The 13417-nt window shown below is 44.0% G+C and overlaps 1 protein-coding gene across 2 annotated transcripts in view; it reads left to right on the top strand.

The window, feature by feature from the left end:
* The first annotated feature begins 6690 nt into the window (after nt 1–6690).
* Nucleotides 6691–13417, top strand: part of RNASET2 (ribonuclease T2) — a 73526-nt gene continuing 66799 nt past the window's right edge. The window contains exon 1 of one of the 2 annotated variants that reach the window (XM_073627501.1): nt 6691–6838. Coding sequence is in view for 1 of the 2 variants with exons in the window: in XM_073627499.1 (XP_073483600.1) it covers nt 7454–7482 (29 nt within the window). In the remaining variant the exon portion in view is untranslated. Of the gene's footprint in view, nt 6839–7438; nt 7483–13417 lie in introns of those variants that run through there. The other variant, XM_073627499.1, reaches the window with a different exon arrangement.

The following is a 13417-nucleotide window of genomic DNA, read 5'->3' as shown; positions in this document are numbered from 1 at the left end:
CCATGTGCTAGCTGTGCCTGACAAATTGTGCTCGAGGTAGAAGGAGAGATAGTCTGCAGCAAATGTTGTGCAGGAGGAGAATATCTGAATTGTCCCAAACCATGCAATAATCATTTTCTAGACATCTCATGAATTCCTTAACCCCATCCAAGTTCTAATCCCTCAATAAAAATACAAAAACAAAGCTCATTGGACTTGTTCATTGTCTTGGAATGTCTGGAAGTGAATATCGGGCAAGGCAGGGTGACAGATGGGCCACATCACTCAGCAGCCCCTACGGGGGTACCGCTACATTGGTAATTAAATACCTTTTCAAACTTTGCTGACAATTGAACTGTGATATGCTTTGCAGTGCCCAGACTAGACACATTGAGGCAGATTTACTTAAGGAGCTAAGAATCTTCACACAATCAAATGTGTAAATATTCAGATTAATTATATATTCATGTGAGAAGCAAAATTCCTATTTATTTAATCTGTCTTTGTTTAGATAGTTGCCATGAATATTCACAATTAATTGTGTGAAGATTCTTAACATCTTACTGTAAATAATTTTGCCTAAATAGAGCTGATTTACTAAAGAAATTAAGAATCATCACTCAAAAAATTGTGAATGTTTACTTCAATTATCCAGTTATGTAGTAAAGCAAATCCCTGTTCACTTTGAATAATGGATTAACTATAGATGCTTTTGACATGATTTGATAACTGAAGTAAGTATTCAGATCTTGAGTGAAAATTCTTTACTCCTTTAGGCCCCTTTCACACGGGCGTCTCCGTTATGCGGAATCCGCTTGCTCAGCAGGGGAATCGCTCCACTGATTTCCGCTGAGCAGGCGGATGACAGGTCAGCCTCCGTTTTGCACAGTGAGACAGCTCTCCTTTATGTGGAAATTGAGTGAAAACAGACCGCTAGTAGGGATTGGCCGAACGGATCCCTGTTTGGTTCGCACCAGAACTTTCAAACAGCGAGAAAGTTCGGACCTGAATAACGAACCCCGTTAAAGTCAATGGGACCTGGACGTCAAAAATCAAAAGTGCCCATTGTGAAGGCTTATATGCAAGTAATTGGGCATACAATGGTTATAGGGGGTCTGGGTCCTACCCTGGGGCCATGTATTAATAAAAAACAGTTTGTGAAAAACATCATTTTTAAATGAGCAGTGATTTTTTTTTATTTTTAAAGTGAAAGCCTAAAAATGAAAAATTCACTCCAATATAGTGCCTGGGGAGTGTTCTTAGTCTACCTGTAAAGTGGCACATCTGTACCATGTCTGCAATCTGCTGCAGCAATAATTGCATTTATAAAGCCAAAAAAAATAACATTTTCCCTGCAAGCTGCCTTTATTTTGCTCAGCAACAGCTGGGGAGCCATTGGGTATGATGAGGCCACAATGTAGTGCACTGGGAACAAGATTAGAAATTTTTTGGATACATTCTGGTGTCACTTTGACTTGACTTTAACGGGTGCCAAAAAATTGGTCTTTGGGTGTCGGTGGCACCTTCCCACCGTAACCCTATAAAGGTAATCTTGATGAAAGCAAGAACTGGCCTTGCTGTAAAAAATTGCAATGATATGCACCTGTCAAACAGGTGCAGAAAAATTGGTATTTGGGTGTCGGGGGCGCCTTCTCACCTTGACCCTATAGAGGTGCTCTTGATGAAGGCAAAAAAAATTGTCAAACAGATGCTGAAAAATTGGTCTTTGGGTGTTAATTGTGCCCGTGAAACCTATACCAAAAACATTCTTCCAGATGAAATGATTGAACACCCTCAAAGCTAGGCAGCCTCGAAGTCCTGCAGAGATTCCACATCCCAAAAATACTTAATCAGGCATCCTTAATGATTAGTCATTGGCGTGGGGAAAAAAGCCGAGGCGGCCTGAGCCTGTCGCCGTGCCATATTCGCACAGGTACCTGTTGATGGCCCTCTGGTGCATGTATAGCTGCTGCAGCATTGATAAAGTCGAGTTCCACCTGGTAGGCATGTAACAAATCAGTGTTATGCCGCATACACATGAGCGGACTTTACCTCAGACTTTGCCCGGCGGACTTTACGACGGACTTTACGACGGACTTTCTGAATGAACGGACTTGCCTACACACAATCAACAAAAGTCCGTCGAATTCGTACGTGATGACATACGACCAGACTAAAATAAGGAAGTTCATAGCCAGTAGCTAATAGTTGCCCTAGCGTGGATTTTTGTCCGTCGAACTAGCATACAGACGAGCTGACTTTTCGACCGGACTCGAGTCCATCGGATAGTCCGTCCAACTTTTGAGAAAACAAAGTCCGCTGGAGCCCACACACGATCGAATTGTCCGACGAAATCCCATCCACCGGGCAAAGTCTGCCGTAAAGTCCACTTGTGTGTACGCGGCATGAAAATAAAAAGTGTAACTGCGCTGACCCTAAATATACATAGCTTACCACATAACTAAAGCAAACGCCGTTCCCGTCTCCCAGGATCGGCATGCGGTCCAAGCCTTGATATGGTGCGGGTTGGCCTGCCCCAACCCGCACCATATTGAGGCATTATGTATACTGGAATATAATGGCATTAAATATACTGAAATATAATGCGCCAAACGTACAGTGACACACAGAACTATAGGGCATTAAACTGGCTATAATGCACACTAAAATAAATGGCGTTAAACTGGCAGTAATGCACAAAACTATATGGCGTTAAACTGGCAGTAATGCATGCAGAACTATATGGCATTAAACTTGGAGTAACGCAGACAGACCTAAATGGCGTTAAACTGGCAGTAACGCACACAAAACTATATGGCGTTAAACTGGCGGTAACGCACACAGAACTATATGGTGTTAAACTGGCAGTAACGCACATAGAACTATATGGCGTTAAACTGGCAATAACGCACACAAAACGATATGGCGTTAAACTGGCAGTAATGCACAGAACTATATGGCATTAAACTGACAGTAACTCACACAAAACTATATGGGATTAAACTAGCAGTAATACACACAGAACTATATGGCGTTAAACTGGCAGTAACGCACAAAGAAGTAAATGGCATTAAACTGGCAGTAACGCACAAAACTACATGGTGTTAACTTGGCAGTAACGCACACAGAACTATATGGCGTTAAACTGGCAGTAACGCACACAGAACTATGTGGCGTTAAACTGGCAATAATGCACAGTGAAGTAAATGGCGTTAAACTGACAGTAACGCACAAAACTATATGGCATTAAACTGGCAGTAATGCACACAGAACTATATGGCATTAAACTGGCAGTAACGCACACAAAACTATATGGCGTTAAACTGGCAGTAACGCACAAAACTATATGGCGTTAAACTGACAGTAACGCACAAAACTATATGGCGTTAAACTGGCCGTAACACACATAAAACTATACGGCGTTAAACTGGCAGTGACGCACACAGAACCATATGGCATTAGACTGGCAGTAACGCACAAAAAACAATATGGCGTTAAACTGGCAGTAACGCACACAGTACTATATGGTTGTTAAACTGGCAGTAACGCACACAAAACTATATAGCGTTAAACTGGCAGTAACACACACAGAAGTAAATGGCATTCAACTGGCAGTAATGCACAAAACTATATGGCATTAAACTGGCAGTAACGCACACAGAACTATATGGCTTTAAACTGGCAATAACGCACACAGCAGTAAATGGCGTTAAACTGGCAGTAACGCACAGAACTATATGGTGTTAAACTGGCAGTAATGCACACAGAACTATATTGCGTTAAACTGGCAGTAACGCACACAGAACTATATGGCGTTAAACTGGCAGTAACGCACACAAAACAATATGGCGTTAAACTGGCAGTAATGCACACAGAACTATATGGCGTTAAACTGGCAGTAACGCACACAGAAATAAATGGCATTAAATTGGCAGTAACGCAATTGAATAGACGGTGTTCAACCGTCACTACACTGGTGCCATCTGAACTGTCCTTACTCTAGCTATACACTGATGTAAAGATTACTGACACGGTCTCACTACACTACACTGAGACTATATGGGCTGTCCCTACTCTACACTAATGTATGTATGAATGACACAGTCTCACTACACTATAGTGAAACTATCTGAGCTGTCCCTACTCTAGCTGCACACTATGCAAAGCTGAATGATGGTCCTCCTCACTATACTCACACTATCCCTAGACTGACACTAAACGAATATACTACACTGACAGTTGAAGCAAAATAGCACAGTATAGCACACTAACTAATAGCACTGAACAGAGCCCTGTTCTATCTCTGGCCACGCCGAAATCACACTGAAAATGGCTGCCATTGAAAGAATACTTTTATACATACAGGCGGGAATGAGCCATGATTGGATAAATTCATGATGACAGTGTCCAGTCATGACTCTGACAGTGCTCTGTGCCTTGATTGGCTGAAGCTTCCACTGCTTCAGCCAATCAGGGCTTGCAGTGCACTGTTCAGTGCCGCAATGCATTGTGGTTGGTTCGGGCGAACAAATGGTCAAACGACCCGTTTGTTCGGGCTGTTTGTCGAACGTCCAAACAACGAAAGTCCGGCCCGAACTGAAGCTCGGGCCGAACCATTCGCCCATGCCTAACCGCTAGTCCCTTTTTTATCCGATCCTAACAACTTACCTATCATTGGAGAACAACTATGTTTTAGAAGAGGAAAGGCAAGGAGTATGGAATCTACAGGGATATGTCCTATGAGGGCTCATTCACCTGGACAGAATATGCACTGCAGACAGTTTTGTATGCAACTGCACACAGTTGTATACTAGTCCATGTTCTTCTGTTGTGCTGTGTTTACCAGCGTAAAAAAAAAAAAAAAATAGAACGCAGCTGCCAGAGAGGGATTACTTTGACGCAGTTGGCCACCTTAGCCATTGGCCTACGGGGCACTTTCTGCCCAGGCTAATTTTCAGCTTTCAGCACTGTCGCACTTTGAATGACAATTGCATGGTCATGCAGCACTGTACTCATATGAAATTGTTATCATTTTTTTCACACAAATAGAGTTTTCTTTTGGCGATATTTAATCAGCAATGGGTTTTTATTTTTTTGTTAAGCAAACAAAAAAGACCAAAAATTAAAAAAACAAAAAATGTTGTTCAGTTTCTGTTATAAAGTTCTTGGAAACAGGTCATTTTTCTCCTTCACTGATGTATGCTGATGAGGCTGCGCTGATAGGCACTGATGAGGCAGCACTGATAAGCTGCACTGATAAGGAGGCACTGATGAGGCTACACTGATAGGCGGCACTGATGGGCACTTATAGGCAGTACTGAAGGGCACTGATGAGGAGGCACTGATTGGCAGCACTGATGGATACTGATTGGCAGCACTGATGGGTACTGATTGGCAGCACTGATTGGCATCTCTGATGGGCATTGGGCACTGTTGGGGCTGCACTGATAATCAGGACACTGATGTTCAGTGCCCTGATTATCAATGCAGATGCCTCCTTTTACACTAGCCGGTTAAGGAAAGGAATCCCGATAACCGGCAAGTGTGTTTACATCATGATCAGCTGTGATTGGGCACAGCTGATCACGTGGTAAAGAGCCGCTGTGATTGGCTCTTTACCCCGATCTTTGATCAGCTGTGTCCTAAAGACCCTGGGTGAGTGCTGCAGCGGGCACGGTTCTGGGAGTAAATCATTTGACGCCCTCCTAGACCTGGACAACCACGACTGTAGCCGTCATTTGGCTAAAATGCTGTCGGCAAATGGTTAAAACTGTATTGCAATGTATGTGAACTGAAAGACCCTTTTTGTGCAAAGTTTGCTAGAAAGGGTGTAAATCAGTGTGCAGAGGTTTCATTCAGAATGTTTAGTGTTAACATGTGGTCACACCCCTTTAACAGCTGATGGAGTATATATACGTGTATAAGCTATTGCGATTCGAGAACAGATACAGTATATCTTATCTTTATAATACAGGGACTGGCACATCCACTGCCAGTAGGTCAGCCAGCTGTGCCCCCCCCCCCCCTCCCCACAGTCCCCAGTGCAGATACTGCTTCCCCTATGGTTGGCTGACATGATTGCCCTGACTCTGATGGGCATGCTTGGATGTAAGGGGGGTTCAGCTGGGCACTCCTGGATGTAAGGGAGGACTCTGATGGGCACAGAGAGATGTAAGGACTCCGATAGGCACACGTGGAAGAGGGGACTCTAAAAGGCACTTCTGGAAGTAAGGGGGGCTCTGATGGGCACAGATAGATGTAAGGATGACTCTGTTGGGCACACATGAAAGGTGGACTCTGATGGGCACTCTTAGATGTAAAGGGGGGGGGGGGGCGGACTCTGATGGGCACACATGAAAGGGGGGACTCTAGACACTCCTGGGGGACTCTGATGGGCATTTCTGTATTAAGGAGTACTCTGGTGGATATACCTGGTTGTAAGAGTATCATTAATCCATACAAAATGTATTAATTTATTTATAAAACTGTTTTTTTGCAGCCCATGAGAACTAGTAAAATATTTAATGTCGCTTTTGTACATAAATGTTTGGAGACCTTCGCCCTCGTGTTTAGACCGAATAGGTAGTGAAACCAGACAGTCCTCACAATTGTGTAATCAATTCGCTCCTCACATGTTTCCACGGTCACCTCTCTGATTAGGGGGGTTATTATAGAGGTGTCATGCCTATAAAGCAGCAGCAGGTGGCAGCAAAGCACCCTTTGCTGAGAAGAGCTGTCCATCCAACCAAAGAGGAAGTCTGTGTTTATGGGCGGGGCTAGGCTCCGGCTCTGCAAGTTCCTGGATTGTTCTGATTGTTGTTGGAGAAGAAGATCACTTCGTATGAAGACCGGGAGACGGGTAAGTATTTGTTATTTGTTGTGTGCTGAGAATCCTCTCATCCCCATGTATGTACACTGGGAGCATGTTCTGTATATACGGAGGAGGAATCACTTTGTATACTTCATACAGAGTGTATCTGATGAGGTGAAGGGGAATCTTATCTAGTAGATGGAATGGATTCCTTTCCAGTGTAATAAGAAGATACCAATGTGCAGAGACTAGACGTGTTTAGTACATTGGAAGATAAATGACAGGTGCTCATTATTGTGAAGGTGAATGTTGGATCATATCTCTTACACAACCTCTGTCATAGTGGTATTCAGAACCAGTCCAGTCCAGTGTGAATAAACTGGTTCCAGCTCAGCTGAACCTATTATGAGGGATTTTCTTAAAGTAGAATTCTAGACAAAGCATAACTAATCTTAAAAATGCTCCCTTACCCCTCCCAACATCTATTCTGACTAACCTGTGTAAGAAAGATCCACTTCCATATTTTCAGCCCATTCCGGTCGGGTGATCACCCCTGTGTCAGCACTGGCTGCAGGGGAGAGGAGGATGGGCCATAGGAGCCCATGGGTGACATCACTGCTCCCAGGCATTCCAGCTGTAGTTTGCTGACACAGGAGAGATCACATGACTGGACTGGAGCAACCTGAAAACAGGTACTGTTAGTATACAGATCCTTCGTACACAAGTTAGAATAGGTGTTGGGGGGGGAGCATTTTTAATAGTAATACGTTTTTGCTTGGAATTCTCGTTTTGTTTTTTGTTTTTCCCGTTAAAAATAATAAACATGTTATACTTACCTCCCCTGTAAAAATGGTTTTTGCACAGAGCAGCCCCAATCCTCCTCTTTGGCTCTCCTGGCCCCTCCCTCCTGTTGAGTGCCCCCAAAGTAAGCAGCTTGCTATGGGGGCACCCGAGCCGCAGCTCTGTGTGTCCATTCGGACACTGAGCCACGACCCGGCCCCTGCCTCTTTCTCTACTCATTGGCTGACTGAGGAGTGGAGTCTGGGCAGCTGAGACACTTGTGCAACATCGCTGGAACTAGAAGGACCTCATGTAAGTGTTAGGGGGGCTGCTGCACACAGAAGGCTTTTTATCTTAATGCATAGAATACAATAAGATAAAAAAAACCTTGTACCTTTACAATCACTTTAACTGAGTAATTTGGCCCCTTTTACAAGGGCGCCATCCAATCCTGTCTGTGAACAGATCTCCTGCTGAATTGGAGTAGGATGGATGGATTTCACTTTTGTGCCGTGACTGGTGTTTAGCTCCTTTTTTTCATGGACACATAGTAGATATATTGGTAGGGGTTGTAAACAGACTTGCATTTTTTTTACCGTAGACTGGCAGGAACAGGTGCACAGCTCTGAATGTAGGCACAGTGCAGTCACATCCATGCGCCTGATCCTGCCCAGTTGTCAAATTTTGAAATGCGACTGTCCGTGCAGCTGCTGCATCTGCATTTACTTCTATGGGCTGTCTGCGCACAGTTCTGAGGTGGATGCATATGTAGCAAAAAGCGGCTCAGCGGGGAGCACAATAAAAACTTGGTTTAAGAGTAACTTGGTTTGAGAGCGTTTTGCAAGATTTTTTTAATAAACGACTTGATATACAAAATCCAACAGGAGCTACAGGGTATAAAAGAGAAGAGAAGCGCCTCTAAGTGTAGCAATACAGTTACATTTAATGAAGGTACAACATTTAGCAACATATTGCTACACTTAGAGGCACCTCTCTTCTCTTTTATACTCTGTAGCTCCTGTTGGATTTTGCTTCTAATCCCCTTGTGGAGGCTTCCATTTGTGGATGGACATTTTATGGTGACACAACCTGGTCACATTGCTATAATATTTTTATATGGACTATAAACGGAAGGACCTCTGATTAATTGTTGTGGAACGAATCATTTGAGTTTCCATTATTTCTAATGGGGAAATTTGCTTTGATATACAAGTGCTTTGGATTACAAGCATGTTTCCAGAACGAATTATGCTCGCAATCCAAGGTTTTACTGTAGAAGTGCAGCGTTTCAACAACTTGTGCATAAATGAATACATAAATAAACAATCAGTCCAAACATAAACTGGTGATGTGTAAGTTCATTGCACCAACAGTAAGATCCTTTGATGAACCAAAGACATAAAGTACAAATCCTCAGTGGAACTAGAAATGCTGTGATAACACCACATGTCCTCCACCATGATTACCTTTGAAGCTTACCTGGGCTGGGGGCTCAGTCCAGGGAGACAGCAGCACAGCACCTAGAGCACAACAACCTTCTCTACCCTGATCCTGATCCTTAGAGCCTAGGTTCACACTGTAACGTGCAAAACACTGCATGCGATTCGCACAGGAATGCAGCGCCATGCAATGTCTGTGTGGTGCGATTTGAGCTATACAGTTTGTATGGCTCAAATCGCATTGCATCTGCACCAAAATGGTGCAGGACACTTTTTTCCCCCCCGCACTTGAATCGCATGAGTGTTTACACATGAAAAATCGCAGCAGGACGTGTTTGCGATGCCATTCCTTCTTAATGTCACTCCAATCTAGGTGCGATTTTGCCGTGATAAATCATGCAGTCGCGGCAAATCGCAACGCGTGCCGCTGTCGCCAGAAATACATTTCTGCTCCTTTTTGAGCAACAAACTTCATGCGTTGCGATTTTGCCACAATTGCAGCACCACAATCTCAGCAAAATTGCACCACAACTGGGGTGCCATTAAAGCGGAGTTCCATCCAGAAATGGAACTTCCACTGATCCGGTTCTCCCCCCCCCCCCCCCCCTCCGGTATGAAATTTGGCACCTTTCAGGGGGGAGGGGGGAGCAGATACCTGTCTAATCTAGGTATTTCCTCTCACTTCCAGCGAAAGAGCGCCACAGAATCCGCTGGGAATTACACCATGTCCGGCTCCTCCTTCATCCCCCCCCCCCCACTGTCTTCTGGGAGACACACAGGTCCCAGAAGACAGCAGAGACCATTCAGAATAACTCACGCATGCACAGTAGGAAACGGCTGTGAAGCCACAAGGCTTCACTTCCTGATTCCCTTACTGAAGATGCCTGCGCCTCCACCAGGAGCCGAGGGACAGGTCGGCTTCGGGTGAGGACATCGCGGGCGCCCTGGACAGGTAAGTGTCCTTATTTTAAAAGTCAGCCGCTGCAGTATTTTTTTTAGATGCTGACTTTAAATTTAAATTTTTTTTGCAGGCGGAACTCTGCTTTAAGAGGTAATGTCATCGCAAATGCGTCCCACGTTTTGCCGCAGTTTGGAATAATGGGCAGAATTGCAGCGATTCTGCTTGCCATTTAAATGGCCTAGGTGTGAATGGAGCTTTAAGCCTCGTACACACAATCAGATTTTCCGACAGGAAATGTGTGATGATGGGCTGTTGCCGTAAAATCCGACCGTGTGTATGCTCCATCGGACATTTTGTTATCTGATTTTCCGTGGACAAATGTTAGATAGCAAGTTTTAAAATTTTCCGCGGACAAATGTGTGTTGTCGGATTTTCCGAGCGTGTGTACACAAGTCTGTCGGACAAAAGTCCTAAGTACAAACAAGCATGCTCGGAAGCAAGGACGATCCATTAGCGGTCGCTCTTGTAAATTAGCGTTCGTAATTTATGAAATCTCCAAATGCAGCGCACAATTCTCTTCTTTAATGGGATAATAATGAAGCTGCTTTGCTGGTGATACTGATGGAGTTATTGCAAACAAATTTTCAAAGGCTTTTATTTTCTAGTGATATCAAGAATAATATATATATATATTTTTTTTTTTTTGGGGGCAAGTTACCACAAAACCATTATCCTGTAGTTTTTAAAGAGGAGCTCCACCTTTAAAAAAAATTATTAAAAGCCAGCAGCTACAAATATTGCAGCTGCTGACTTTTAATAAATGGACACTTACCTGTCCCAGGGTCCAGTGATGTCAGAAGCCGATCGATCACTCATCTCTCGGCTGCTCCCGCCGCCATCTTCGGTCAGGGAATCGGGAAGTGAATAGCTGCGGCTTCACTGCCCGGTTCCCTACTGCGCATGCGCGAGTCGCGCTCGGCGTCTTCACTGGTCCCCGTTGTGTTCTGGGAACTGTGTGTTTCCCAGAACACAACGGGGGGCGGGCATCTGCGGATATTCTGCGGCTATCTAAGCCCGGAAGTCATCATTATTATAATAAATCATTATTCAACCAAAAAAATAATGTCAAAGCAATAACTCCAAGACCAACAATAAATACCGTATATACTCGAGTATAAGCCGAGTTTTTCAGCACATTTTTTTGTGCTGAAAGTGCCTCCCTCGGCTTATACTCGAGTCAAGCACTTTTCTGCAGCAAAAAATGTCATTTTCCGACCCGATTTTGGGGCCCCCTATCTCGGGGCCACTTGGTGCTAGGAACCCCAAATGGTGTGCAAACCCAGTGGAACTAGTACCACAACATATCCAAAGCTGGGGTTCCTAACACCAAGTGGCCCCGAGATACGGGGCCCCAAAGTCGGTTCGGAAAATGTCATTTTCTGAACCGAGTTTGGGGCCCCGTATCTCGGGGGTCACTTGGTGCTAGGAACCCCAGCTTTGAAAATGTTATGGTGCTAGTTCCACTGGGTTTGCACACCAAATATGGGGTGCTTAGCACTAAGTGGCCCCGAGATACGGGGCCCCAAAGTTGGTCAACTGTGTCCATCTGCAGCAATGTAATTTCCGGGACCATTTGGGTTCAGAGACCCCAAATCTTGGCTGCAGCTAGGGGGCATCTAGGAACCCTTAACTACCGAGTTTTAAGTTCAGGGGACCTATGGCTGCAAATGGGCACAGTGAGGCTGCAAATGGGCATTGTTGACCCTCTTTTCCACTTACAGTAGCTGCGCATTTCTCACCCTAGGCTTATACTCAAGTCAATAAGTTTTCCCAGTTTTTTGTGGTAAAATTAGGTGCCTCGGCTTATATTCCGGTCGACTTATACTCGAGTATATACGGTAACACGACTCCGATTCCGCAGCATGTCTGGTTGATGAACGGCCGTTCAGAAACAAACTGAAAAGCGCAAAATGAAAAGTGCGAATCAACACTCACCAAACTTCTACTTACATGAAATTAGCAGAAGGAGCTCAAATGGTGGCACTAAAGAGCTGAAAAAACAATTAGTGCATCACTACGTTCGTGATTGTTGGCCAATAATTGTGTGGTCGTTTGTATGCAAGACAAGTTTGGACCAACGCCCTTCAGACAAATGTCCGCGGTTTTGTTGGCCAACAGTCCGATCGTGTGTACGAGGCTTTACTAAAACTGTAGCACTTGGAATCCGGTGCAGCTGTGCGTGGTAGCCAATCAGCTTCTAACTTCAGGTTGTTCAGTTAAGCTTTGACAAAGAAACCTGGAAGCTGATTGGTTTCAATGCACAACTGCACCAGATTTTGCACTCTCCATTTTTTTGTAAATCAACTCCACCATGTCTTTTCTGTAATAAAAGCTCCTATTCTGCCTGCCAGCAGTGGGGACCAGCGGATTTATCTCCTTTGTGCATGTGCTGGAGTCAAAATCTTTCTGGGATGGCCAAACAAAATGCCAATGTTATTAAAAGAAGACTGGATGAAGATGTCAGTGGCAATGGAGTAATGAGGGAGACTGTGGTCATCGCATTGCTGAAGGAGGAGGCTTTGGCAAAATGGACCCATGTAATTCCTATGAGCTGGCTGATTCAAGCGCAAATGTGTCCTCCTATATCTACCCACCACTTTTTCAGTTTGGTAAAAGCGGCTTGATTGCAAACTTTTTCTCTTTTGTCTGCAATAGTTTGCCAATTAGCTGTATTTGAGAAGGGGGGATATGTGGGACTTTGAATGAGGCAGTGACTAGGTAGAGTCATAAGCCTCCATCCCTGGTGCCAATAAAAGAGAAGGGAAATTTGGGACTTTAAATGAAGCACACGGCTTTGAGGTGATAAAAAAATCAATATATAATGGGGGTTATTTACTAAAGGCAAATCCACTTTGCACTACAAGTGCAAACTACAAGTGCAAAGTGCACTTGAAAATGCATTGAAAGTGCACTTGGAAGTAAAGTCGCTGTAGATCTGAGGGGGACATGCAAAGAAAATAAAAAACAGCATTTTAGCTTGCACGTAATTGGATGATAAAATCAGCAGAGCTTCCACTCATTTCAGATCTACCCTTCAGATTTACATGACTGCACTTCCAAGTGCAATTTCAAGTGCACTTTGCACTTGTATTGTAATGCAAAGTGGATTTGCCTTCCCTATATCATGTTTATTGGTACATATACACATGTTGAATCGTAACACAATACAGTGAATAAATAATGTTGCTCATTAGTAACACATGATACCTGTATGTACATACATATTGTCTCACCGCTGTGGTGTTGGTTAGTAACCGAGACCTCTCTAAGGAATATAAAGAAATACATTGATGGATCATGATTGTAAAAGCAAGTGATTGATAAGATGGTAGTGATAGCGTAGCGTTTCTTGGGTCCTTTCCACTCATCAGGAGCCAATGCAGGGTACATATACTTGTATCTGCAATAAAGTACACATATATAATGTATGTAGTCTGATGTTTGATA

This window comes from Aquarana catesbeiana, linkage group LG04 (genome assembly GCF_042186555.1).
Source record: "Aquarana catesbeiana isolate 2022-GZ linkage group LG04, ASM4218655v1, whole genome shotgun sequence".
Classification (NCBI taxonomy): domain Eukaryota; kingdom Metazoa; phylum Chordata; class Amphibia; order Anura; family Ranidae; genus Aquarana; species Aquarana catesbeiana.
The sequence above is the reverse complement of the archived record's forward strand: the minus strand, read 5'-3'. Positions and strand labels throughout refer to the sequence as shown.